General features: G+C 54.4%; 1 protein-coding gene across 2 annotated transcripts; it reads right to left on the reverse strand.

The window, feature by feature from the left end:
- Nucleotides 1–912: 912 nt before the first annotated feature.
- On the reverse strand, nt 913–27,645 carry BCL7A (BAF chromatin remodeling complex subunit BCL7A; the record flags this gene model as incomplete). Of its 2 annotated transcripts, none has more annotated exons than XM_079717978.1 (6): nt 913–984; nt 4,365–4,486; nt 11,784–11,951; nt 16,744–16,840; nt 20,546–20,627; nt 27,554–27,645. In XM_079717978.1, 6 exons carry the CDS (start codon nt 27,643–27,645, stop codon nt 913–915), a joined length of 633 nt encoding a protein of 210 aa, XP_079574104.1. The 2 variants fall into 2 exon arrangements, with proteins under 2 accessions (XP_079574104.1, XP_079574103.1); XM_079717977.1 differs by having other exon boundaries at nt 4,302–4,486.

The following is a 27,645-nucleotide window of genomic DNA, read 5'->3' on the forward strand; positions in this document are numbered from 1 at the left end:
ACCAGCTACTCCTGCCGTCTGCTCCCAGCCTCCTCCGCCCCTTTATCGTCTTAAGGAGACAATCCTGCAGTCAGCGGCAGAAGCCAGTCCGTCTTCGGAGGTGTGGGAGAACGCCGTGTGGTGGCGGCAGAGGGGGAAGTGCCAGGACAATCGAAGGGCTCTGTGGAAGCCCTTGGGGACAGTGCCCAGACATCGGAGACTCCTCGGACCCTGGAGGCTGGTGCTGTCCCCACCTGGGGCTCAGGGTGTGTCCCTCAGCCCCCTGGACCAGGAAGTCAGGCTGCTGGGGAGGTCCTGCTCTTCCGCAGCCTCGGGCTCTCCTCCTCCCTGCCTGGTCCGCTCCAGCTGAAGTCCTGGGACAGGGAGGAGAGAGATGTGAGGACCGGGGCAATGGCTGCCTGAAGTGAACCAAGAGGGCACTTGCAAGGGGAGATGCAAAACAACCAGGAAAACATGCCAGAGGTCACCTCAAGGGCACAAGGCACAAAAAAAGAAAGTGGAAGGAATCAGTTGAACAGTGAAAAGCCCCGATGAAAAAGCGAATTCCTGATCGGTACCACCCTCAAATAGCTTACATCCTTAAATAGAGGAGTGGAAAAAAAAAAAAAATACAGCAGCAACACAAATGTAATCTTGGCTTCAGAGACAGTGTGCAGACGCTCCTGAGCTGTCGACCCCGCCTTCCCCAGGACAGTCACTTCAAGATTCGAGTGTTTTGCTTCACAGCAAGAAGTTCTTCAGTGTCTGAGAAGTTACGCCGTTCTAGGTTTTCTTGGATTTGCACTTGGTAAACTTGAAAAGTTAGTAGTTCCCTTCGCACCCAACAGGGATCCGCTCGGGTGAGGTTGTTCTAGAATTAAGCCTGCTGATGCATCTCCCGTGAGAAGTGGATCAGAGGACTGAACTCGGTGTCTACATCTCCTCGGAGTTTTGTTGCGATGCCTCCAGTTTCATCTTTTTGGAGGGTGGCACTCCTTCCAGATCCTTGGGGGAAGAAAAAGAAAAGAGAAACACAGGTTGAGACCCCAGGAAAGCGACTCAGGTCAGCCGGGAGGTTGCAGATCAGCCCAGGAAGGACCCAAGGGTGGGCATCCATGGTTCTGACCCCGTGACCCTTTCATGGATTCAAAAAGGTTCATGGACCCACGAGGAGCCTCACACCCAAGCTGCTCCTGTGTCCACCAAGCCCATGTCACTCATGTCTTCCAATCTCTCATTAGCTGCAGGGTAATTATATCCGCAGTTTCGGGTTTACCTCTGTAAGCTCGAAGGCTAGACCAACCTGGCCGTGTTAACAACTGCTCATCCAGGGCTCAGCACAGGTGCCCAGCCCGGGGCAGACACTCAGCACTGTGGAATGTACACAAGTCTGTTATTCTGGGGGAAGGGTCCATAGTTGCCACCAAATTCCCAAGAAGTCCCGGGACTCAAAAAAAAGAAAGTTCAGGGCTTCCCTGGTGGCGCAGTGGTTGAGAGTCCGCCGGCCGATGCAGGGGACACGGGTTCGTGCCCCGGTCTGGGAAGATCCCACATGCCGCGGAGTGGCTGGGCCCGTGAGCCATGGCCGCTGGGCCTGCGCGTCCAGAGCCTGTGCTCCGCAACGGGAGAGGCCACAGCAGTGAGAGGCCCGCGTACCGCAAAAAAAAAAAAAAAAGAAAGTTCAACGCTCACTCGTCTGCCTCTCCCTCGACCTTCTCACGCCACCATCCCAGGCAGCTGCAACCTGACCCACCACCCGAATCCAGCTCCTGACTTTGCCCGTCCTAACCGGTGCTCCCACAGCTGGCGACAGCACCACCGTCTGCCTGGGATACAGTGGACCCTGGAGCCCTCCCTCCTCTCCGTGCCCCCACGCCCAACTCCAACTCCAGGGACCCTCGGCCCAGCCCCTCTGCCCTCTGCCTGCCACCCTGTCCACACCTGAGCCTCCAACCTCATCTGGCTGCTGCAGCAGCCACTCCACGGCTGCCCTACCCGGCCTTGAGCAGAGCCCAAGAGATCTGCTCAAAGGAGCGACCCTCCATAGAATGCCGTCCCACTGGCCTCAGAACAGAATCCCAGCTCTTCGCCAGGCAGAGTCCTCCCGCTCTCCCCTCCGTCCCGCCCTCCTCGTCCAGCCTCCCCTTCCGCTCCCCAGGACGGCTCCTGTCTCCGGGCCTGTGCCCCCTCGGGCCCTCTGCCTAGAAGGCCTGCCCTTGCCACCCTAACTTCTCAGCCCTCCCCTGCCCCCCGCTTCCGCCGTCCAGGAGGGCACGCTGCTCCTCCTACGCATCTCCTCACTGCCCCGCTCCCGTCCTCCTGCGGCGTGAACCGTGGCCCGCCTGCGTCTGCTGTCTCCCGGCTGTGTCTCGGCACCCCCCGCCCCCGGCCGACCCCATCGTGAGCCCCGCGAGGGCCGGGGACCATGTCTGCTGGCTCACCCGGGCTATCTCGTACCCGGCTTACTGCCCGACGCACAGTGGGTACCCAATGAACGTGAAACAGAGAGCCCCGGGCCTTGATGTAGGATGTGTGTGAGTTTCTTGAGGAAAACCCGGAGAGCAGGTACGGCAGGGAGGCACCCCTCCCTTTTCCTTATGCAAGTGCTAAAAGCTCAGTCTAAAGGTAACGGGAAGAAAGCGGGCCGCCGTGCCTTCCGGGGAAGGTGGATCCCGTTCAGGTGAGGTGTCTGCAGAGCGCTTGCATGGGGGGCGCGGTGGGGGACAGTATGTGAGCTTGGGAGCGGACTCTGGGGACAGGAGAACTGTCCTGCGTAAGGGAGAGGGCAGGAGGGAGGGGGTGAGAAAGGGGACGGGGAGCCTTTTTTCTTTTTTAAACAGGAATGGCTGAACATCGATGCCAAGCTGTTTGCTTCAGTGCGGCGCACCCTTCGCCTTGCTCACAAACCTAGCAGCTCTGGAGACAGGTGGCATGCCTATGTGAGCATGAAAATGGCAGAAGAGGTCCCATTTCAGGTCTGGGTCCCCAGAAATGGGAGTGGGAGGGGGACGTGTTAAACTGGAAGACCCCTGGACTTGCAGATGTCAGTGGAAAGCATTACATGCTCCCAGGGTGTGGATCAAGGTTTCAAGCTATCTTTCCTCCACTGAGTTCAAGAGGCCAGGAGACCCCAGCTGCTTCTTGGTTTTACCAGCTCTATCTACATGAGGCTTTGATTTGTATCGTAGTCTTAATCAAATGGGCTCGTGCTATGCTCGAGGCTCTGCCTTGTGTTGTTCATTTCACATTGTGAGAATATTTCTTTGTTCTCTATCTGTACCTGGGTCAACACACTCTTTTTAACAGCTGCACAGCAGGCTGTTTTATCCATGACCCCAGATTTATTTAATCCTTCCGGTACACTTAGGTTGTGGCCGATTTTCTGCCACTGCAAACACGTCTTTCATCAACACCACCTCTGTGTCTTTGGGCCTTTGGAAGGGTGTTCTATAGGCTGAAAGGGGGCTGCAGATCCAAGGGTATGGAGATGTGAAAATCTGAGAGGCACTTTCCCTTGCGGAAGGCCTGGTTGAAGGCTCCCCAGAGTACAGACAGACAGAAGTACAGACTTCTTTCTGCTACCTGTCAATTTCTCCCCAGGTATGAAAATACTCAGCAAAGTGGAAACAGTTTGATCAGTTGAAGTTTTGATACCTGAGTCCTCAGACCTCTTAGATAAGCACAGAGGGCTGACGGTAAAAAATCACCATGGAGGCCGAGGCAACACTGGGGCATCTCGTGCGCGCAGCTCTGTGTTAAGTGTGTTACCCACATTCTCTCCTCTCGCCCGCACCCTGGCCCCAAGACAGTTCCGTGATCCCATTTTAGCAGCTGGAGATACTGAGGCTCATGTGTGCCAAGTGAAGGATCTGGGATTCGAACCCAGGACATTTCCTCCTGTCCACAAAGCCACCTGAGCCTGCACTGTCTGATTCAGACCAGATTCTGGCAAACAGTGATGACCCAGAAAGGGGTCTGAGCAGGGGGAGTGTTGTCAGTTGCGAAATTCCAAAGGATGACTCATCCGGCATTTAGAATTTTGAAGTCTTCTTATCTTCCCAGCTCTAAGGGAAGTTGACTTTGGGTCACTGAGACCGGGCTGTGCTTTGGTGGACCCGAATAAACAAAGTGGTGAGGCTGAGGCTGGGATAAAGGACCCACCCCAAGGGCCAGACCCGTGTGTCTCCTCCTTCACCATGGGCCCCAGTGACCAGCTCAGACACAGAAGGATGCTCACGAATCCTGCTCAGAGAATACCAGACAGTTCCAATCGTCCAAAGAGCAAACAACGAAACAAAACAGCAAAACACCTTTTGACGTACCCCCGACACCCCAACGGGCTCCTGGCCGATCTGGCTGCCCCTCTGAGACCTCGACCGAGGTACCTGAGAGACTGTGGACGTCTCTGCAGCCAGACCCACATCTCCAGATGGCTGCCGTTCTACTTGCTCTGAACTGTTCATCGAGTTTTCCATTGAAGACTGTGAATTCTGCTCGTCAGAAGCATCTGAGGGAAAAAGCAAGACGACAGAAGCTGTTTTCAGACACGGGAGATGCGGAGCCAGATGGACCAACTACTAAAAATACCTGGAATTGGGTAGTTTTGTGGCCAGGCGGTCTGTCAGGACTGCAAGGAGGCTGGGGGGCTTGGGAAGTGTCTTGCTTATTCTTAGGGATCTCATTTTAAGCAGCCAGGCTCCACTCTGGCCCTGCAGCCTCTGACCCTTCCCCTTGCATACCTATTACCTACCAAGTGCCCTGAGAGGCCACCTGAAGGATGCGACAGGATGCTTTGTGCTGCGTGCACCTGGCGCCCTCTGGTGGACACAGCATGCTCCAACCATCATGGCTGCTGACTCCTCCCTCTTCCTTTAGGAAGCCTGCCTTCTCCAGCTGGGGAACCCACAGCCCCTTTGTAAACATTTCTCTTAATAATATGGATATTTTTCTGATTGTCATTGCAAGAAACAGAAAATACAGAAAAAAATTAAATCACCAACTATCTTGCCATCCACAGCTACCACGCCACTAACATTTTAGAGGATTTAGTCCCATCTTTCCGGATGTTTTCTCCCTACATGCATACAGTTCTACACTCTCCCCAAGTAAGGATCTCATAGTATTTTGGAAGACTTTCTCCAAAATACATGTCCTCAAAAACTCTGTAAATACAAGAGCCTACAAGATGGCTACAGAGCATTCTATCAAGCAATCACTTATTTAATGAGTCCTGTTTTGCCAGTCATTTGAGTTGTTTCTCATGCATCAGTCTCCCTGCTCCCCCCACCATGTTCCTTTAGCAGAAGGAAGGTGCAGGCCATAGCAGGTTGTGTGAGGTGATGCGGCTTTGGAAGAAGGGGGAACGGCCGTTGTACCTGAAGCTTATTTTGGCACAGAGCGCATGGAGGGTGCAGCCACATCACGCCCAGGGCTCAGCTCTGCTTGCATTCAAGACACCAACAACATATGTCACCCTAATTTGTAAAAAGCGCACTAAAATACTCAAGTATGCCTTACTTTCTGGGGTTTCTGAGGCAGAGGCATAACAAAGGGGAAAAAAAATTCCAGGCTTAAGTTTTAAAGCAGGCAAGCAATATGGGGAAATGGGGGAAAGTAGACAGCACTCCAGGGCTTGAGGACAGCAGGGCACACAGGGCTGGGGACAGGGCAGGAAGGAGCTGCAGTCCTCCTCCCAAGGAGGCTGACCCTCAGCCCGTCCATCCCAGGGGAGCCCAGGGGAGCTTCGGTTAACACACGCTCTTACTTCCCCTAAACCAGCAGTCCTGATGGCTCAGGGCAGTGCCAGGAAACCCGACATCCCGTCAGGGTCTGAGCTGGGTTCTCCTGCCACCGCGGGGAGGGTCAGGGGTCCACCTCACTGTGGCCCCTGGGCTACGCCTACAAGCTCGTGTCTGGGGAGGGGGACACAGGGTCTAGAAACCGGCCTGGGTTCTAATACTGCCTCTACCACTTGTTCCTGGGTCTCAGATCCCTCACCCTCCGTAAAGTCAAGGTTGACAGTAGCCGCCCTGTTGAGCCACTGTGAGGATTAAATGGAAAGACAGAAGTATCCAAGCAGCAAAATAATCCCAGGTGGGAGTAAATGAGGGATTATCTAGGGCAGAGAAACAAACTCCCCATAAACCTGACATATCTTTGGTATTTTTAGTTTTACCTTTAAAATCCATGTAACAGCAGTTCCTCAAAAAGTTAAAAATAGAATTCCTGTACGGCTCAGCAATTCCACTTGTAGGGTAGACCCACAAGAACTGAAAACAGGTCCTCAAACTGAGACCTGTACACAAATATTCACAGCAACACTATTCACAACGGCCAAAAGATAGAAACGGCCCAAATGTCAATTAACAGATGAACGGATAAATAAAATGTGGTCCATCCACACAATGAAATATTATTCAGCCGTAAAAAGGAATGAAGCACTGACACAGGCTACAATGTGGATGAACCTTGAAAACATGATGCTGAATGAAAGAAGTCAGCCAGAAGTCACATATTACACGACTCCCTTTATATATATGAAATGTCCAGAAAATGTTTCTGTCTCTGTCCACAGAGACAGAAACCAGGTTAGTGGTTGCCAGGGACTGGGGGGAATGGGAAGTGACAGCCAAAGGATACAGGGTTTCCTTTTAGAGTGATAAGAACAGTTTGGAACTAGACAGAGGTGATGACTGCACAACATCATGAATGTGCTAAATGGTACTGAACTGTTCACTTTAAAATGCTTCCTTTTTTTTTTTTTTTGCGGTACGCGGGCCTCTCACTGTTGTGGCCTCTCCCGTTGCGGAGCACAGGCTCCGGACGCGCAGGCTCAGCGGCCATGGCTCACGGGCCCAGCCGCTCCGCGGCATGTGGGATCTTCCCGGACCGGGGCACGAACCCGTGTCCCCTGCATCAGCCGGCGGACTCTCAACCACTGCGCCACCAGGGAAGCCCTAAAATGCTTCCTTTTATGCTATGGGAATTTCATCTGAATTTTAAAAAAAGAAAATATCCATGTTAACCTTATATTCTAGTTCATAATATATGTTTGCTTTAACAAACCTTTGCAGTTGTTATCGTCCTCCTTCTCTGTGACTACAGATCCTTTTCTGCCCTACCCGGTGGGCTTTGCAGAGTGGAGAGGAAGGTAAGGGCCCCATTGCAGGCTTAGAAATCATGAAGGTGGCCGGTCACCCAGAGAGTCACACTAACCCCTTGACCGGCCCAAGAGCGCGGTGGGAACTGTCCTTAGAGCTGGCGGAGCGTTCCAGGCCTTGCTGCAGCGGCCTGATTCTCTTAACCCGACAGCACTGGAACGCGCTCAGGGGAAATTATTTTCCGAGGGCCTAAATTTAGTCCAGGGAGTTTGGACATTATGTCATTCCCTGAACTCACTCAGCAGTAAACAAGTTCAAAGCAAGGTCAACAGCTGGCGACCAAGCCGCCCTGTCCCGCAGGCAGTAGGCCCCAACCTGAGAAGGCCCAAGGGTCCGCCTCTTGTCCTTCCCGCAGGAGCTCGGCAGCCCCGGGCCGTGGGCAGGCAGGCCTGGCCGCCAGCGCGGTCCCGCCTGGTCAAAGCTGGGCAACTGTGCCGGCCCAGAGGCCTGGCCCGGCCAGGAGGGACCCCGGTGTGGCTCCCACCTGGACCTGTGATGGTGCGTGGGGCTGTGGATGGTAGGGCAGAGATTGTGGAAGCACCGACCCCAGACGTAATCCCGCTGCCGAGCTCTACTGGACCCTTTAGGGCAAAGGAGCCACAGACCCCAAACATGGGAGAAACGAGGCCATGGCCAGAAAGTAAGAAGCCACTGGGACTTCCTGGCGGTCCAGTGGTTAAGACTCCGCGCTCCCAATGCAAAAAAACAAAAAAACAAAACAAAACAAAGAAAACCAACCCAGCAAGCAAGAAGCTAGGAGTGGTCGGAATGGGGCCCCGCAGGCCCCGCCCCCAGCTCCCCAGGATCGCTCTGCCCTCCCGCTGCCCCACCCCCTCGAGCCCCGCCTCCTTTCCAGCCTCCTGAGTTATTGGTCTCATCTTATGAACAAGGAAGCAAGAAGGCACGCAGGAGGTGATGCCGCTGGCCTGAGGCCACTCGGCCAGCAAGGGTCGGCTCAGATGTGACGAGCTCGTCCTGTGTCCACGGCCCCGTCCCAGCACCTCCCCCTGCCAGGCCTGGGCGGGCGGGCCCCATGGGAACGAGAGGGGATGCCCACGTGCTGTACACGGGAGAAGGCGGCGCCAAAGTCCCTGGGACAGAGTTCTCAACTGGGGACGATTCTGTCCCCTGCTCCCCCAGGGGACATTTGGCCCCATCTAGAAACATTTTTGGTGTCACGACTGGGGGTGGGGCATGCTACTGGCATCTAGTGACAGGGGTGCTTCTTAATACCCCGCCACGCACAGGACACGCCACAGCAAAGACTCATCCGGCCTCACATGCCCACAGTGCCCAGGCTGAAAGGCCCTGCTCTGCCGTTCCGCCCACCGGCTCGCTGGAGGAAGACCCCGCAGGGCCTACGGAGGGCGTGCCCTTCGTCTCCACAGCCCCCTTCCAGGGCCGCGTCCAGCACACCCACTCACACCTGAGCAAAGAGGCAAAGAGGCGTGCACACAAGACTCCCTCCAGCACTGTCAGTGTAGGAAAAAGACAGAAACAACCCAAATGACCACCAACGCGGGGACTATTTAAATAAATCATGGCACATTCACGTCATTGAATGATAGGCTGGTAAAGAAAATAAGACAAATCCATGTGTCCTAACGTGGAATTATCTCCATGGTGATGGCTAAGTGAAAGCGTTCTAAAGAGAAAGGTTATCATCTCATACAGATGCTTCTAGGTGCAGACTCTCTCTGGAAGGCTACAAAACAGACTCAGCAGTGGTCCGCTGAGGAGGGGGAGGACCCTGGAGAGCTGGGGGCGCACTTCAATCTGCATCCTAATTCATGGTTGTTTCCCCTGTGTAGGGTTACCCGCACCCCCTGCACAGAGGTGCTCCTGGCACATGGGCATCATCCCCTGCAGGTCCCCAGGCACTGCCCTGCAGTCCCTTCTGCCTGGGTTGCTCAGTTCCCTGCTATCTCTGCTCAACCTTTAAGACTAAGTCAGACAGCACCTCCTCTGGGAAGCCTTCCAGGCTCCCTTTCCTTACTGCATCTCACTGTGGCTCAAAAGCCCCCTTAGGGGCCAGGCAGTGCCATGAATGAGTCAAATATTTAATTCAGACACAAATAAGCTTTGTAAAGAAAATCTAAAGGAATATTCCTTCCTCCTCAAAGAAATGTGCATTCCCCCAGCCTCTCAGCCTTTTACTTTTCCACTCTTACTAGAGAAAAAGGTTCAAGAAACATATTAACTTTCCTTTTAAATCAACAATGAGAAAAACAGGGAATTCCCTGGCGGTCCAGTGGTTAGGACTCTGCGCTTTCACTGCCAAGTGCCCGGGTTCAGTCCCTGGTCGGGGAATTAAGATCCCACAAGCCACGCAGCCAAAAAACAAACAAACAAAAACGGAAAACAACAGTGATCTCACGGTGTAATACATGGCAACTGCCTTTGGCCTCAGCGTCAGGGAGACAATAGGGCGTGGTGAGGAGTGTGGTAACTGGTGAATGTAGGTCCTCTTGGCCCTCTCTGGAGAGGCAGCCACATCTCTGCTCTAGCTGGTTGCTGCTCGATGGAAATGCAGGTCCAGTATTGCCAGATCTTCCCACTTTTCAAGAGAGGCTGGAAATCCATCTTATTTTAAGTGAAATTGCTCAACTTTTAAATTTCGGCATCGACAGCCTGCTGTAAAGCACAGGGAGCTCAGCTCCGTGCTCTGTGATGACCTAGATGGGGGGGGAAGCGGGGGAAGGAGGTCCAAGGAGGGGATATAGGTATACATATAGCTGATTCACTTCACTGTAGAGCAGAAACTAACACAACATTGTAAAGCAATTTTACTCCAATTAAAAAAAAATTTTTGGCATCGAGTTCCAATTAAAAATAAAAACACCACTGGGCTCTATGGTCACACCCGCACACCACATGCTCGATCTAGTCTGCCTGTGACCTCTGTAGACTGTAGTTCTCAGCTTCAGTGCTTGTCTTGCCCATGAGTTCTTGGGAGTCAGGAGTGGGACTCAGCTGACTGTCGCCCAGGACTGGCATGGAGCTTTGCATGGGGCTGACGTGGGTGAAGTGTGTGGAACGGAACGGAAGGGGATGTGAATGAACTCCGCAACACAGGACGGCCTTCTCCCAAGGAGATGCACGCCCTCCCCAAGCATCTGGAAGCCCGGACTCCAGGCCAGCTGCCTTGCCCCACCAGGTAAGAGCATATCAGCCTGGACCTCTCCCTGGAACCCCCAACTCTGCACTCGGGCATCTGCAGGCACTCCAGACGGCCCTGGTCCTGCCCCTCCACCTCTCCCATCACAGGGGGCGGCAAGGCCAGGGCCCACACACTGCCCATCGAACACACTCTCACCTCTGCCCCCGAAACACACCTCGATATTAGACAATCAGGGACTACTGTTCAATTTCTTAGGTGCAATAATGGTCATCGTGACTACGTAAGAGAATGTCCTTATTTTTAAAAGATGCATGCTGAAGTGTTTAGAGACAAAACGTCATAAGGTCTACAACTCAATGTCAGATGGCCTCAGAAAAAAATACTTTTAAGCAAAGCAAAAAAACCCAAAAAACCAAAACAAACCACAACCCCCTTCCAACAAAAACCAAAACCCCCAAAACATTAAACATTAACAACTGACGAGTTTGGCTGGTGGGTATACAGGAGAGTATTATACCATTTGTTCAATTTTTCTGTATACTGGAAATTTTTTCATTTAAAGAGAATCCAGAGGGACTTCCCTGGTGGTCCAGTGGCTAAGACTCTGCGCTCCCAATGTACGGGGCCCGAGTTCGATCCCTGGTTGAGGAATTAGATCCCACATGCCACAAATAAGAGTTTGCGCGCCGCAACCAAGACCCAGTGCAGCCAAATAAATAAACATTAAAATAAATAAATAAATAGAAGACTCAAGATTAAAAAAATAAATAAATACATAAAGAGAATCCAGAAGCCTCAAAATAAACAAACCTATAAATACACATATACATGTATATTGTCCTCCACAATCAGACCCCTTCTTACCACATAATCAGCCACCATCCTCTCCCATCTGGACAACTACAGTAGCCCCCTCGCTGGTCTCCCTGCCTCCGCCCTGGCCTCCCCGTTGTCTGATCTCAATCACGGCAACCAAGGTGATCCTTCATATCACGGCATTCAAACTCCCAAAGGCTCCTGTCTCACTCAGCATAAAGACCCAGGTCTGTGAAGTGGCCTATGAGCCCCGACACTCGAGGTCCTGCCTCCTCTCTGACCTCATCTCGCTTGTTGAGACCCTCATGCCTTCTTCTCCAGCCATGCTGAGCATGCTCCTGCCACAGGGCCTTTGCACTGCCCCCAATGTTCTTCTCCCACCTGGCTTGCTCCCTCCCCTAACCTGAGCCTCATTTGCTCTCATGTCAGTTTCTCAGTAAGGCCTTCCCTGACCATCCTATTTAAAATGCAACCCTAACCCACTCCCCTTTCTTACTTTATAATTCTCCAAAGCACTTATTTTCCAAATATTACATTGTATATTTTTAATTGCCCCTCAAGAATATGAGCTCCAGGCATTACCTTTCTTCTACCGTCACCTTCTGGGGGTGGCACTTGGCAGGGCCTCCTTAAAGACCCTTCCAACTGCCTGGCTGAAGGCTGGCTGGAGAGAGGCCCCTCTGAGCCCAGCCCCTGAGGGCACATACCTTCGGCCCCGGGGAGCTCCTTCCCATCGGCCTGGGCCTCATCCGCCTTGGCGTCGGTGCCATCACCGGGCGTGGCCGAGTTGGGCTCGGGAGCGGGGCTGGAGTTGCTGCTGTTCTCCTGTTTGATGGGGGAGGCGTCTGCAATGGAGCTCTGGTTGCTGTTATCATCTGCACGGGGAGGGGGGAACAGAACCACAGCGTGAAATGCCGCGGCTGCTGACTCAAGGCGTGTGGGGGGCTCAGTCCCCCTGGCCTTGCTGCCCGCAGCCCTACAGGACGCTCTCCCGGGGGAGGAGACACCTCTTCCTCCTGAGGCCCCTGAGCTGCCCACCCAGGGCCGCCCCACACGTCCTGCGCGGGGTGGAGGCTCATCTGAGCTCCCTGTCCCCGACTCACTGAGGGGACTCCTGTATTAGCGGCAGCCGACCGCAGACGGTGGCCCAGCACATTGAATATCTTTGGGCCAAAAAAAAAAAAAGTGCGGGGGGACTTCCCTGGCAGTCCAGTGGTTAAGAATGCGAGCTCCCACTGCAGGCAACACGGGTTCGGGTTTGATCCCTGGTCGGGGAACTAAGATCCTACATGCCATGCAGTGCGGCCAAAAATAAATAAATAAAACAAAATCTTTGGGGGTCACGTGAGGTCTCATTCTGGGTGAAGAAACCAGACATCTTGTGGGCCTGGCTCTGAAGCACTGCAAAGGCCAAAGCGTGGTCCCACAAGGCAGCATTATCAAACCGTTTCATCGGATCTGATCCAGCTCTGGACCAATTCCACTTGATACAAAATAAAAGGGAGAGAGAGAGCAACAAGTTCACAACAGAAAGTGGATATTGTGTAGGACAACTGGCCCAGGCTTCCCAACAGGTCAATGCAACTAAAGAAAAAAAAATAAAAGGAGACGCAGGGAAGATTACTGTCGTATTACAGATTAAAGAAATTTAAGAGACCTAACAACTAGGCATGACGTATGGAATTTATCTGTACCCTGTTTTGAATGTGCCAGCTCTGCGAGACATTTTGGGACAAATGGGGAATCTGAATACAGTCTGGAGTTTAAAAGTAAGGAATTAATTTTGTTAGCAGTGATAATGGTACAGTGGGTAGATAGAAATGTCATTTATCAGTGATGCGTGCTGAAGTGTTTAGGTACAGACTTAAGTATCATGATGTGGGGAAATGTACTTTAAAATCTTCTAGCACGGGTTGCATACAATTGTCAGAATTCCCTGAATTTTACACTCGAGAGCTGTGAATTATTTTACTTGTAAATTGTAGTTCAATTAAAAAACTTAACACATTAAAAACAATAGATGAGGCAAATGTGGCATAATGTTATGAAAACCTAGGTGGGTAGGCATATGGGTTTCATCACACTATTCTCTCTACTGTTCTCTATTATGACATTTTTTCATAATAAAAAGGAAAAGGGGAAGAAAGTTAGCTGGGCAAGCGCATTAGGGGTTGAGCTGGGGGCCAAGCTGGGGATCCTGGGGCACATCCCACCCTTGCCCTGGACACCCTTTCTTGGCCACAAAGAGTCTTTTTCTTTGTTTGTTTGTTTGTTTTTGCGGTACGCGGGCCTCCCACTGTTGCGGCCTCTCCCGTTGCGGAGCACAGGCTCCGGACGCGCAGGCTCAGCGGCCATGGCTCACGGGCCCAGCGGCTCCGCGGCATGTGGGATCTTCCCGCAACGGGGCACGAACCCGTGTCCCCTGCATCGGCAGGCGGACTCTCAACCACTGCGCCACCAGGGAAGCCCACAAAGAGTCATTTTATTTTATTATCTTTTTGGCCGCACCGTGAGGCTTGTGGGATCTTAGTTCCCCGACCAGGGATCAAACCCGGGCCCTCAGCAGTGAAAGTGCCGAGTCCTAACCACTGGACTGCCAGGGAAGGCCCCACAGTTTGCCTTTTGATACTGAGTTATTCCCCAAGGGGGTGCACCATTCCTGGGGGTACTGCAATACCAGGTCGATGTGTGGAGGGGACACACATCCACACATAGCAAGCTCCTATTCCAACCGCCTGCTCCAAAAATCCGTTCAATATGTTGTCCTTGGATAGAGGATGTATCAGATATTAAACTGATAAGAACAGATACTACACTTGATCTTAGCCGAAAGGCCGAGAAGCGAGCAAAGAGTCATTTTAAACTATAGATACCCATGTGGTGTTACCCTGCTTTTCTGGGCCATGCTGTGCACCTGGGACCAAGGCCATTTTTGTAAAAATGAGAGAGAGAGAAAGAAAAAACAGAGACAGGGAAGGAAGGAGAGGAGAGAAAACGAGAAGCACGTCAACACATCCAGGGCACCTACTACATGCTGGGCACCAGGCCAGGGCATTTACAGTCACCCCGTTTATTCTCAACAACCTCCCAGATGGGGTAACTGAGTCCCAGCAGCAGAGCCCCTGGCTCGGGCTGGTCTGCCCAGCCCCAAACCCCGAGTCTCTCCTCTACCTCAACCTGGTGAGGAAGCGCCAGGCAGCCCTGCAGCCCTGACTCGGTAAATTGCATCTTATTTTAAGTGTACTCTGGGGCGCTCATTACACAAAAGCATCCTCTCGTGAATTCTGGGACTTACAAAAAAAAAAAAAGATATAAACTCCCTCGATTTACCTTTCGAGAAAATCTCAGCCTCCTCCCTATGCCAAGATACATGGCCGTGTGTGTTGGAAGCACAGAAGGCAGAGGCTCAGCCTATGGGTCCCAGCATTAGGTCATGCTAATTAAGGACAGTAAGCGCTAATGTTTAACAAGTCAGCTGCCCTGAGCCTTGCCTGGCAACCTGGTAACGGCGCGACCCTGATGCTTGGGCTGACCTCAGGTGGATCCTGGAGACTAAACAGCTGGATGCAGATCCCTGTCCCTTCATGTCCTCCTGTGCCCATCCTCCCGCCTGTAACCTTCCAGATAACTCTAACCTGGCCCATAGCTTTCCCTAAGCGTTCACTCCCTGCAGTCAGACTTGGTCTTTCTTGGCTGCACATGTACTAAAAGGGAAGGTGAGCATGGTTCCTGAGTCGGGGACCTGGGTTGCTCAGTATTCTAGATTTTTCTGGGGTGTTACGTATGGGCTAGTGGCCATGAACTTGAATTCTGCCTCCTCCAAAGGACCGCAGATGGCAGCACTGGCATTTATGAACTTCCTAACTCTGGACAAGTTACTTCGCCTCCTCGAGCCTCAGCTTCATCGTCTGTACAAAGGTGGCTCGTCACCAGGATTAAATGAGGTAATGCCCAAAATGGGCTTAGCAAGATGCTTGGCACACTGTGACGGCTTCTTAAATGTTAGCTACTGACACGCCAAGGCCTTTAAGGGATTATCTTATTCAATATTCATAACGACCTTGTGAAGTAGGCATTACCACCCCAAGGCTACGTGTTCAATACCCAGCCCAGGATCACGCCATGACGGGTAGATCCTAGGAGAGTCACATTAGAATCCAGGTGGGATCCCGCCCTGTGCTCGAAAAGGTTCTCACCTGTAATTCTATGAATTAACTGAAACTGAGCCAGGCCAGGGGCCTCCTCGGTCCCCAGAGAGTGGGGCTGCTAACCAGTGACAGAGGGACAGGGTACGTCCCAACTCAAATACCTATTTCTGAAAATGAAATGCATCCCAACTAAAATTATACGGCAGTTGTTGGTATGTGTGTGTGTTTGTGACACTTTCTTGACACGTTAACTGTCAGCGAACACCCTCCCTGTGCTTCTCTGAAGCCAATTCAGCAACAAGCAAGCTTGCCCTTGGAGCTTGTGACTGTTTTCCAGACTAGTCAGTTTGGGCAAATGGGGAAGTTTGCTGGCCTCCCTTCCCCCAGAGTAAGACAGCCCGGGCCTGGAGGGTTACAAACTAGATCCAACCAATATTCCCTCTTGATTTACTTGTTTATTTATCTAACATCACCTTGTTGCGCAAAAAGGCTTGGGTGGTCAGAAGTACAAAGACGCTGAAGCTGGGATCAAGACAGAGAAAGGCAAGTGCTGGGAGCTCTTAGACCGGCAGGGCCAGGCTGGGGACAGAACAGGAGGTGAGCCTGGTGGGCCTGGAGAGGCCACGCTCTCCTGGCAGGGACAGCTGCTCCTGCTGCAGCGGGCTGCGGCCTCGAGGAAGAACGTGCCCAAGGGCTGGCGGATCTGATTTCTCAAAGGATGGGACAAACGCAAATTTTCTGATTTATAAATATCAGAAACTCAATTTTTTAGAAACTTCTGGTTCAGATCTCTGAGGTTAGAAGTCAGGTGGTGGTTTTCCATGGCGGGGTGGGGAATGACCGGGAGGGGACACCACGGGGATTGCCGGGAACATTCTGTCCTGATTTGGGCTGGTGACAAAGGTGTGTGCAGTTTGTGAACATCTCATGGAGCCACACACTTACGATTTGTGCCTTTCCTTTCAGATAAAAAGGTAAAAAAAAAACCCACTAGCAGCATCAAAACAACTGCAGACTGGCTAACCTGGATCTGATCAGTGGGACACTGGTTACAACTTCTGAAACAAGACAGCAAAGGAAGTTAGGCAGTCGATGTAGAAGGGAAGGTCCCAGGGTCCCAGACTGATTCACATGAAGTCAGAAATCCAGTTAGAGCTTCCCAGTAGCCCAAGCGAAATAGGAAATAAGAGTCAGGAGGGAAAAAGTTAAGATCCCCCCCAAAAACTTCCTGGGCACATGGGACTAACAGAACATGTCCTGTGACATTTGTGTCACTGGGTGAGAAGGAGGTCTTATTTAATGTCTCTGGCTCATTTATGATTCTTGGCTTGCTGCTCTGGGAAAAGCAGCTTCTTCTCCTCTGCTGAGCCTCCTCCTTGGCACAGAAGCCTCCCGGTCCTGCCCAGCCCTCCTACCCCTCGACTGGAATGTGAACAAACCTGCTGGTAAAACAAAAACACAACCAAGTGCTGCGGGCAGAAGAGGGGCCCGGCTGGCTGGCTGGCTGCGGGAAGCTCACCGTGCATGTCCACCATTCCCGGGGAAGAGCTGTTCTCCGGGGTGGTCACCTCTGAGCCGCACTTCTCATCTTTGCCCTTTTTCTTGTTCTTGTTTTTCTGGAGGAGAAAAATGATGCAGAAACCAAGTCACCAAATTGTGTGTGTGTGTGCACGCACCAGGGAGACCCTGGGGAGTGGGATGAATATTTTATTCCGCTGACTCATCCTGGAGCCCCCAGGGCTCTGGAGGGCTCCACTGGCCCACATCTGAACACGTCCCATGAGGAGCCTCACCTGCTTTGGAATCCAGGAGCCCCGTGGAGGGGAGGCTTCCAGGGCTGGGCTGGGGGGCTGGGGGGCTGGGGGTAAGGCTGCCTTGCTTCTGGGGCCAGCCCCGCAGGCATGCAAACACCCTGGCTGGCGGGAATTTCCTCTGGGGAAGAGGCCATGGTCACCCTGCCCGAAGCAGGTACAGTACAGGGATGCCAGGTGAGGGATGGAAAAGACAGCTCACACATTTCCACTATCTTCAGGCCCCTGGAACTGCCTTCCTCAAAGACAGCTGACTTCTAGCCCGACACTGGGGACCAGGTGAGGAGGGAAAGCCCAGGGGAGGAGGGAAAGCCCAGGGGAGGAGGGAAAGGTCAAGGGGATGCTTTTTTTTTTTTTTCTGCGGTACGCGGGCCTCTCACTGTTGTGGCCTCTCCCGTTGCGGAGCACAGGCTGCGGACGCGCAGGCTCAGCGGCCATGGCTCACAGGCCCAGCTGCTCCACGGCATGTGGGATCCTCCCGGACCGGGGCACGAACCCATGTCCCCTGCATTGGCAGGCGGACTCTCAACCACTGTGCCACCAGGGAAGCCCAAGGGGATGCTTTTTGTACGTGGTTCCATTTTTTACGGACGGAATGGAATTGTGTGGAAACAACCTAACTGTGTCCATTGGTAAAAGACTTGTTAATCACATTACAGTACATTCACTCAACGCAGTGGGATGCAACAATTACAGAGTCCAAGTACAAGCTCTTCCTGTACTAATATGGAAGGATCCGCAGAAATATGCACATATTTAAATATTTCAGTGTCTCCAAGATGTATAAAGGAAAGGTGCAGAACATGGGAACAGGATGCTGCCGCTGGTGGAAAAGGAGGAGCATAAATGGGCGTGTGTTTGTATCCCTGCGCGCACAAGCTCTCTGGAAGGATAAACAAACACTGGTTGTCTCCAAGGAAAAGAGCTGGATGGGGCTGGAGGTGTTCAGCAGGGATGGGAAGCAGATGTATAAAAAGATAAGACTGTAAAAAAAAGTAACGTTTGAAGAATCTGCAAGCCTATAGAAACAGAAAATAGACTGGTGGTTTCCAGGATCTTGGGGAGGGCATGCGTTTTGTTTTCGGGGTAATGAAAATGTTCTGGAATTATAGCGGTGATGGTTGCACAACTGTAACTATATCAACACGGACTGGCAAACTTTAAAAGAGTGAATTTTATGGCATGTGAATCGTTTTAGTTTTAAAAAAGAGTTTTAAAGTAACAAATGAATTTTGTAACATGTTTTACCTATTTAAGAGAAGACCATTTTCAAGAGTTCTGAAGAAAAAAAGAAAATAATGTAACCACGTCATTACTGGGTGTTTGAAAACAAGAAAAGAGGGACTTCTGTTGGCGGTCAGGTAGTTAAGGCTCCATGCTTCCAATGCAGGGGACGTGGGTTTGATCCCTGGTCAGGGAACTAAGATCCCACATGCCGCGCGGCCAAAAAAAAAAAAACCAACCAAAAACAGAAACATGAAAAGCTATCCCTTCCCACTGCAGATTACCGGCCACGACCATCAGAGATTCGGATGCAGCTATCCAGGGTGCGGCCCAGGAACCTGCATTTTGTTGAGACTCCCAGGGGATCTAATGCTCAGCCAGGCGTGGGACCCACCACCCTAGAGAAAGGGGGGAGGAGTATTGTACATCTTGGCTCAGAGATGACAGAGAATTAGCATCCAAGCACTGTCTGCACAGCTGTGCTAAGTTCTTCCCAGATGAGACACTGCCTTTGCTCTGTTGCAGAAACCGCAGGAGCTGGATGTTACTGTCCCACAGCACAAAAGAGGGAACTAACCCAGCAAGATGGGGTCACCCGCCTGGCATCACAGGTTAATTGGGGGTCGTCTGTCCAAATCCAGATCTTGAGGTCTTTGCCCAGCCCGAGGCTGCCTTGTCCTTCCTGATAGCCCATATATTACATTCTCTCCTTCGTCACAAGCCATTTGGCACTTCCCTGATGTCTGTTTCATGCTATTCTATAATTATCTTTCCCCAACAAGATTATAAATTCCTTGAGAGCAGGGACCACGTCTTCTCAGATGCAACCGGCATTTATACAACACCTAATGATGTGCAAGGCGCAGACGTGGGCAGGAGCCAGGAGCTGCCTTCGAGGAGGCTGGCTGCACTCTGCTCTCCCTCCGGAAGGCCGGCACCAAAGGCCAGGACAGTCTGTGTCGGTGCCTCTGGGGAAAGCAGCCCTGGTGGCTCCACGAACCAGCCCAGGCGAGGACCGGAAGGGATGACAAGCCCCCACGTTCTCAGCCCAGCACCGACCCACCCAGGGGCCGCATGTGATCAAAGGGTCACGAATGGAGCCTCAGCCCTGCCAGGAGACCCAAGACTCGTGGGGCAGGTCACTGGAGATTGTGGAGGGAGGCTTTATCCCGAGGTTTGTTTTTTTTTTTTTTTTGGCCACGCCACACGGCATGCAGGATCTTAGTTCCCCGACCAGGGATTGAACCCGTGCCCTCTGCAGTGGTAGTGTGGAATCCTAACCACTGGACCGCCAGGGAAGTCTCTGCCCCGCCTTATGGCCCCTAGAAACCTACCAATCATGCCCCCTGTCACGACTGGCGGCATGTGGTCAGTGTGAGCTGAGCCATCCTTGCGTAGCAGGGAAGGCACTCAGGCAGGAGGAACAGCCCATGCAAAGGCCCGTCAGTGGGACCATTCTGGATTTTGACTGGAAATGAGGGCAGCTGACCTGTGGGTCTTTGAGGGTCACTGGCCTGGGACCCACCAAGCTGAAAAACTACCCGTGAGGCAGGGCAGGCCTGTCATCAGTGCCGCCCTGAGATCAAGCGCAGCCGCGAGGCCTTCCTCTAGCGGTCACAGTCGCCGCCCCTCCTGGAACCCTCCCCCGTCAATGGCCCCTGCTTCTCCGCACCAAACTTTCACGCTGGGGTCACCCTTCACCAGCAGCTCCAACCACCAGAAGGCTCTCCAAGAGTGGAGAGAGTCTGTGCTTTGGAGTCAAAAGACCCGACATTTGCTGTGTGACTCTGGGAAAACAGCTTCACCTCTCTGAGCCTGTGTCCTCCCCTGTCCAGAGTGGATAAAGAGCTCACTCCACAAAGTAATGCCTGGCAGATGGTCAGGTGCCAAGAAGGGCACTACAACAATGGGGGAGGGTCTGCCCGTCTGCAGGTACCGCCACGCCCACCGCAAAGCCATGGTGCCCAGGGCCTCAGGGAGGGGATACCTCTGCACTAAGCAGTGTGCCCACTGGCAAACCATGGGGCTGTCAGCCCCAAAGAGGTGACTTACAGGGGACATTCCCCACCTCTCTGAGGGCCAAACTCTGGGGCTGGATGATGGGGGGAGGGGTAGACACAGGTTCAGCAGCCTCTCCAGCCCTAAGCTGGGTCCTTCTGCTGCCCAAGTGGCCTTGGCCCCCAGGGTCCCCGCATGGTGGGTGGTAGTGGACAGCCCCCTCTCGCTGTGATGGGAGGGAGTGTGGATGGACAGCCCCACCCCAGGGGACCGGCCCCACATACTCACATCGTCAACCTTTGGCTCCGTCACAGGGACCCACTTGTAGATTCGCAGGGATGTGTCACCCACAGTCACCCACTTCTTCTCCCTGCAGAGGACGAGGAAGAACCCATTACCAGGGGGCTTCGGGGGCAGGCCCTTGCTCACGCCGGCGGGGGGCACAGGCCGCACTCCCTTGGAGCAGCTGTGACACGGTGACAGCTCTGCGTAGGGCTGAGAGAACATCTCCGGATCACACAGACGACGGCGTGAATCCCAGCTCTGCCGCTCGCTGGCTGGGGGGCCCCTGGGCAACTCACTTCACCAGCCTGAGCCTCAGTTTCCCCATCTGCTGGACCACATGGGGTCGTCAATCTCTCCAGGCTGCCGCGAGCGAGACAAAGCATGTCGCGTGTCGACTGCTTCCTCCCATCTGGAAGAGAGCGCCTGGTGAGACTGGAGGGGAGGGCGGGGCTGCCACTGGGCTGATTCCTCTGGATGGAGGGAATCAGCCCCGGTTCCTCCAGCCTTCACCCCACAGAGCCCCTCTGGGCAGCAGAGAGGGCTTCAGACCAACGAGGCATTTCCTCGTGGGGGTGGGAGGGTCTTCCCCAAGGGCACCCAGGGGCTCACCCTGCCCCCTGTCAATGCCTCCGAGGTCGTGGGAAGGGAAGCAGGAGCCAACAGCATGAGTAACCACCGCAGGCTCTTCCGGGCAAACGCCAGTTAGATCAGCCCCGGGGCATGCAGAGCAGGGGGGAACCTGGATGCCCAGTGGCCTCGGCCCCAAGGGCAGTCCCCAGATGCTGAAACCGAGGGGCTGCGATAGGGAAGCACAGCCCCGTCTGCCGCGGCCGGGAGGTTGCCTGCCCCGAGACCCTATACCTCGGTTCGGAGACAGGCTTCAGTTCCAGGGTCTCAGCTCCTAACGTCTGCACAGCTGCCCCCGATCCACCCCCAGCCGCATCCTAAACTCCTGGGGCACAGTGCCCGGGGCCCCCAGCTGCCAAAGGCGGGTTGATGGTGAGAAGCAAATCACAAGCCACGAGAAGGCAAGGGGGTGACTGCTTCCCACTGAGCGTAATGATGGTAATCACCACTCTCTCCTCCTACCTCTCTGCTTCGAGCATCGTCCTTCTCTAGCTATATCACCCCAGCCTCCCAACTTCGGTCCTCGACCTCTGGCAGCCTACGAGTCAGGTCCTGTCACCTCCTGCCCCTAACACTAGGAGTGACAGCCAGAGGCCACGTGCCTGAGGACACCACGGCTGAGGGAGAGGCCCCCCCAGAAGGAAAGCTGGGGTTTCAACCAGGGAGCTGCGCTCTGGAGTCCACGATTTGATGGGACAGCCAGATGTACACCTGCTGTACGTGGCATAGCGGCCGGGAGCCCCCAGCAATGTTAGCAACACGGGGTCCACCAGAGCCGAGAATTATGTGTGGCTGTGGGCGCCTCATCCAGCCTCCCCACCAAGACCTTGGCCTTGGGTCCTCTCCTCCATGGGCAAGTAGCCCTCCCAAGCTGGTGGGACATGTTACCGTCACCTGGCACCCTTTCACCACTGGGGGTTCTGGGTGCCCAAGCACGCTCAAAACCAGCTGACCCAAACCACGGACACTTCCATTCCCCAAACTGTGCCTGCTCGGGTCCCAAAGTCCCCGGCTGGAGGAAGCTAGGGCCTGGCTTTTCCTTATTCTACTATGACCATTTCTAGTGCCTTCTGTGTGCTAAGCACTGTACACACTCTAATCATCCCATAACCTCTCGTGGCAGTAACTGTCACCTTTCCTCTTTGACAGATAAAGAAACTGAGGCAGGGGGAGGTGGAGTCATTCTCCCCAGAGCCAGTGTTCAAATCTCCATGCCACACTGCTTTTTGGAGCAGCCTCCCTTGCCCCATCCCTGCCCTGTTTAGCCCTGAGAGAATTAAGAATTAAATAAAGTCAGGCACCTAAGTCACCACCCACCTGTCCCCAGCCTCTCAGAGGCAGGATGGACAATCCACAACCCCAGTCTTTCCCCACCTTCATGCTGAATAATCAGCAGGTGCCTGGAAAGGACAGAGACATCCCAAGAAACAACCTTGGTGACAAAGCAACAATCATAATGGCCATTGTGCGCTGAGGGCTTCTGTGCCAAGCACTTTACTCACATGCCCTCTCTCCCGACAATTGCCAACAGACCTATGAGAGGGAGACTACTGTCACCCCACTTTATAGATGGGGAAATGGGAGGCCCAGAGAAGTTATACCAGTAGCTCATGGTCACACAGCTAGTCAACGGCAGAACCAGGACAGGACACGGGCTCTGACCCCTGCTATTCTGTCTCCCGTGAAAAACTACTAAGAAATGACTCCACAGAGCACATCGGTGACAGAAGCTGGACAAAGAAGCACAAATCGCTCAAATCCCATGCAAATGGCCAAAGGCACTCACTACTCACAAGCCCCTCAACTGGCTTCCTTGGCTGGGGCCCCAGTAGGTCAGCAAATCCAAGGCTTGATTGTGTTAAAAAAAAAAGGAAAAAAAAAAAAAGTAATTGACTTGCAATACACAGGACACCTCTCAGGGCAGAAAGTGTGCCAGATCTGGGCTTCGCAGGCCACACCTGAGCCAAGATGAATGTGTCAAGTGGCAGGTGCTTCCCAGAGAGGTTACAGGCCCTGCAGGTTCTGAGCTGAACACAGCTAGGTTCTGGTGCCTCCCTTGGTCCGAGTTCCCAGCTCACCCCAGGGATTAGAAACCATTCTCCAGTTGCACTTCTAGGTGTGGGCATTGAGGGGCCATGAGGCAGAGGGAAGAGCCTTGAGAACCCGACCTCAGCCTGGTATCCGGCCAGCAGCCACCCAGGGAGACACAGGCCCCAGAGCTCAGGGGCGAGTCACTGAGTGAGTAGCCGGTACTTCGGAGACACATCCAGGGAGCACCGGGTGTGTCATCAAGCCAGCGGCCTGGCAGCGCCTCGGGAAATGACACAGGGACCCCAGAGAGCAGCTGAGAGCTCCCACTACCACCTCCAAACCCATCACCCCAACCCCAAAGGAAGGCATTAAGCTGTACTTAATCACATCTGCAGTGGCAAACAAGTGGCCAACAGGCGTGTTTTGCCTGGCCTGCATGGTACTTTTAAAAATCTGAATCAATTGCCAGACTTAAAAATAAAAAGAAGCCAGGCCCCACATTAAAATCCAGATTCCTGGCCACTCTCAAAAACACGTTCTGGCCATGAGGGGCCCACATGCCCCGAGGAGCACTGACTCTCTCCAGATGGGGCCCTGGGGCTCCCTCAGATCCCCCAGGTCTCACCACCTGCAGCCACTGGGCTCGGATTCACCACAACCACCGGGCCGCAGCCCAACCTTGCCACGAAGCTGCCCTGGGCACGGCCTGAGCCCTCCTGCCTTGCTGGCCCCTGGTAACCAGCCAGGCTTAAGTGCCTCTCTCTTCCCCACCAGGCTTGGGCTCCAGGACAAAAGAAGCAAATGAGGTCCCAGCTGTAGGAATAGAGCCCCAGACGCTCCTCCCCAGCACAGGCTCCTGTGCAAACTATGAGCACCCCTCTCCCCAGATTCTCTAGGCCGAGGGCAATTTCTAATGTTCCCCCAAGGTCAGGTCCAAGGAAGGGCTGGCCAGCCAGGGTGACCTGACTCCCTCAAAGAGGGCTCCGAACCCCTCACTTCCGATCCACTTCCCAGGACTAGTCCTTGATGCCGTAGGAGGCCTGGCTACAGCTGGCCTCATCCTAACTAGGCCCAGGCCCGCTTGGCCTGCCCTGTGCCTGGTAGAAGGGTGCCCCTGGAAGTACCAAGGTGAGGGTTTAGGCACAGTCAAAGCTCCCCCCGCCCTCAGAGACGGGCGGGAAGTCTCGGGGAACAGGCCTCTCTCTGTCTTCACAAGCCACCGAGGGACGCTTCAGACCACGGATCCAGGGGTCCCAGGCCTAAGCCTACTTCGAGGCTCCAGCCTTTGCCTCCCGCCCAGGGACTCCCCCTGCCCTGCTTTTCTCCGCCCACACCGGGCCTCCTAACCCTGCCCCAGCTTCCCCAAAAGGAGCCCACCGTTTCGTTCTTCCTTCTTGTCCTGGCTGCCTCTCACTCCACCAACCTGCCTTGCTGGGACACAGAAAGGAGAGGAGAAACGGCCGGCAGCTACCGACAGGGTGGCCACGGCTGGCTGCTGGCTTTTTCCAGGGCAGGGGAAGGGTAGGGCTGGCAGAAGGGGGAATTTTTAGGGGTCCCTGGGACTGAGGAGAAATACCACCCTAGGCTTACAGGCTAAGTGGTATGCCAGCACCTCCATTCTGGATTTAAAAAAACAAAACAAAACAAAACAGGATGCAGAGTTAAATTGGAATTTCAGATAAATGCCGAATAATTTTTTTAGTATAAGTATGTCTCAATTAGTGCATGGGACATACTTACACTGAAAAAAAAAAGAAGTATTTAAAAATATTATTTCTTTGTTTATCTGAAATTCAAATTTAACTGGGTGCCCCATAATTTTATTTGCTAAATCTGGCAACCCAGTGTCCCAGCCAGTGGTGAAATGCACGATTGGTGGCCACACAGTTAATAAACAACCCCAAACCACAAGGGCTGACTGGAAGACACATTCTGAAGGCACAGCGAGGGTGAGATTTGGCTTGTCGGGGCTGGGGAAACCCAGGAAACAAGGCGAAGTCTTTTTTTACTTAGAATGGGCAGGAGAAAAAGAAAAAGAAAGAAAAAAAACCCAGCAGAATGCAAGTTTCTACCTCACAGTAAGGACCGCATTTAATGACTGCTCCTGTGTGCAGGATAAGTGCTTTTCGAGACATGATGTTATTCCAGAAGGGGAGAAAGTAGCACAGGAACCTCTTGTCGTGGTTAGAGAAGTTATGTGGTTAACCCAAGGTCACACTGGAAGCCCAGCCATGAGATCCCAAAGCCTGAGGTCTTCAGAGGACTTGACTCGTAGTTTCCCAAGACACAAAAAAGGGAGGGAGACACGTTCTCCTCTCGTCCCCCCAAACACAGGCCTCGCCGGCAGCGGGCTGAGCAGCACTGAGGGCCACCAGGCCGGCTGCTCTGGGGCCGGCAGGGTGGAAAACCCCACACAGCTCCATCTGCCCTCCCAGCAGAGCAGCTGTCAGGGTGCAGGAGCCTCCGCCAGGCTGGGAACCTGGAGCGCAAGGCCCCGCCAAGCCTCCCGCAGCACGGAAAGGCAGCTGGCCCCCACCCCTTTCTCACCTCCAGGCTGGTGACAGAAGGGACTCAGGCCCAGACAACAGCTCTTTCTTTGCACAGGCGTTCAGGCAGGGGACGACTCCAGCCTTCCCTCTGGGAATCCCGCAGGACCGGGGGTGGTGGGCTTGTTTTCCCGTGTGCGTTTTGGCCTGCAGCTGTTTCTGCCATTTTTAAATGGCTCCAGTCCGGGCACTGGGCGCCCTGCGCACCAGGGGAGCTCCCACGGCAGGGAAGACTTGGATTCCAACTTTGGAAGGCCTTCCCTTCTCACGGTTCTGAAAATTCTTTGTCCCACTAGAGCCAAACCCAGCCCTCGGCCGGGCATCCGGCCATCTGCAGACAGCCCTTTCCATAGGAGGCCCGGGAGCACGTGGACTTTATTGATTTTGCTCTTGCCTTTTTTGTTGGGTTTGACTCAGAAAGGACAACTAACTTGTGACACGGCTAGACTGGAGGCTAGCCCCCAGTGGTTTTGAGGGACCCAGGCGAGGCGTTACTCAAGAAATGACACCCCTAAACATAAACAGAGCCCGCCACGGGGCCTGCGGGGTTTGCAGGCTTTAAATAAAGGGTCAGGACGAGCCCGCGGGCGCTGACACTCGAACGGCGCTGCGGCTCCTCTCCCTCCCTGACCCTGGTGAGGCCGTGGGAAAAAAATAATAAAGTTGAAATCCGGGAGCTGGGAGTTTTCAACAAGTCCGCCCCAACCTGGCGATCGGCTCGCGCCTCGGGCCTGGCCCTCGGGCCGATTCCGAGACAGACCCGGACGAGGCCGGGGAAACGTTCAGTCGTATTAATTACAACCAGGCCATGCCGGACGGGATCTAACGTGAGCTGCAGAAACCGCACGGCCGACACCGAGTCCCCCTCTTCCCCCGCGCAGAGAACAAAAACAACGGCTCTCTCCGCAAAACAAACGCGGGCTGCCGGGTTCGGACAGGCAGACGCGGCCCAGGACCGGGGTCTGGCCCCCAACATTCGCTCGCCCGGACCCCCGCGCCCGGGTCCGGGCACAGCGGGGCGGGAGGGGGGCGCCCGGAGCCCCGGGCCCCGCGGCCGCCGCCGGCGTTTCCTCCTCGCGCTCGCCCCCATCTTTCTTCCTCGCCAAGAGCCCTCGCTCCAGGCAGCCCAAAGCGCTAAATTTAAACGGCTCGCGCTCTGCAAACTCCGCAGACTCGAGGGCGCCGGGCCTGGGAGGCGGGGAGCGAGCGAGCGAGCCAGCCAGCCGGCCGGGGAGGGAGGGAGGGAGGGAGAGAGGGAGGCCCGGCGAGGGCAAGGGCGCGGGGGCCGGCGCTGCGCCGCCCGGGGCGCGCGGGTAGGAGACGGAGACGGAGACGGAGACGGAGACGGAGACGGCGGCGGCGGCCCGCTCGGTGCCTGCACAATGGAGCTCGCGCTCTCCCCTCTGCTGCCGGCATCGCGGCCCCGGCGCGCGGGAAGCCGCTTTCATGTGACTTGCACAAAACGAAATGGCTTCTGGGGCCGGCCCCGAGCCCCCCTCCCGGGAGCCGAGCGCCGCGCCGGGGACTGCCCGCCGCTCCACCGCCCGGCCCGGGGCGCCCGCCGCCTCCAGACTGCCGCCGCCGCGCCAGGTGGGCGACAGGCGCGAGCGCACCTGGGCAGCGGCCGCGGCCCCCGCCGCACGCAGGTGACCCGGCTCGCGCGCCGCCCGCCCTCTCCAACTCCTGGGCCCGCGGGCGGCCCGGGGCGCTGCGCCCCGCCGGCTTTTTGTATCTGGTCTCGGGGTTCGGGGCGGCCGCGTCGCGAGCCTGCAAGCGAACCAGAGAACAAGCCGGCGCCTCCGCTTACCATTTGCGCACTTTCTCGATAGCCGCCATGACCCTCTTGATATCATCTTTGGCCCGGCTCCTGGTCTCGGCTCGAACCGACCTGCCCGACAT

Source organism: Hyperoodon ampullatus (genome assembly GCF_949752795.1).
Source record: "Hyperoodon ampullatus genome assembly, chromosome: 13".
Classification (NCBI taxonomy): domain Eukaryota; kingdom Metazoa; phylum Chordata; class Mammalia; order Artiodactyla; family Ziphiidae; genus Hyperoodon; species Hyperoodon ampullatus.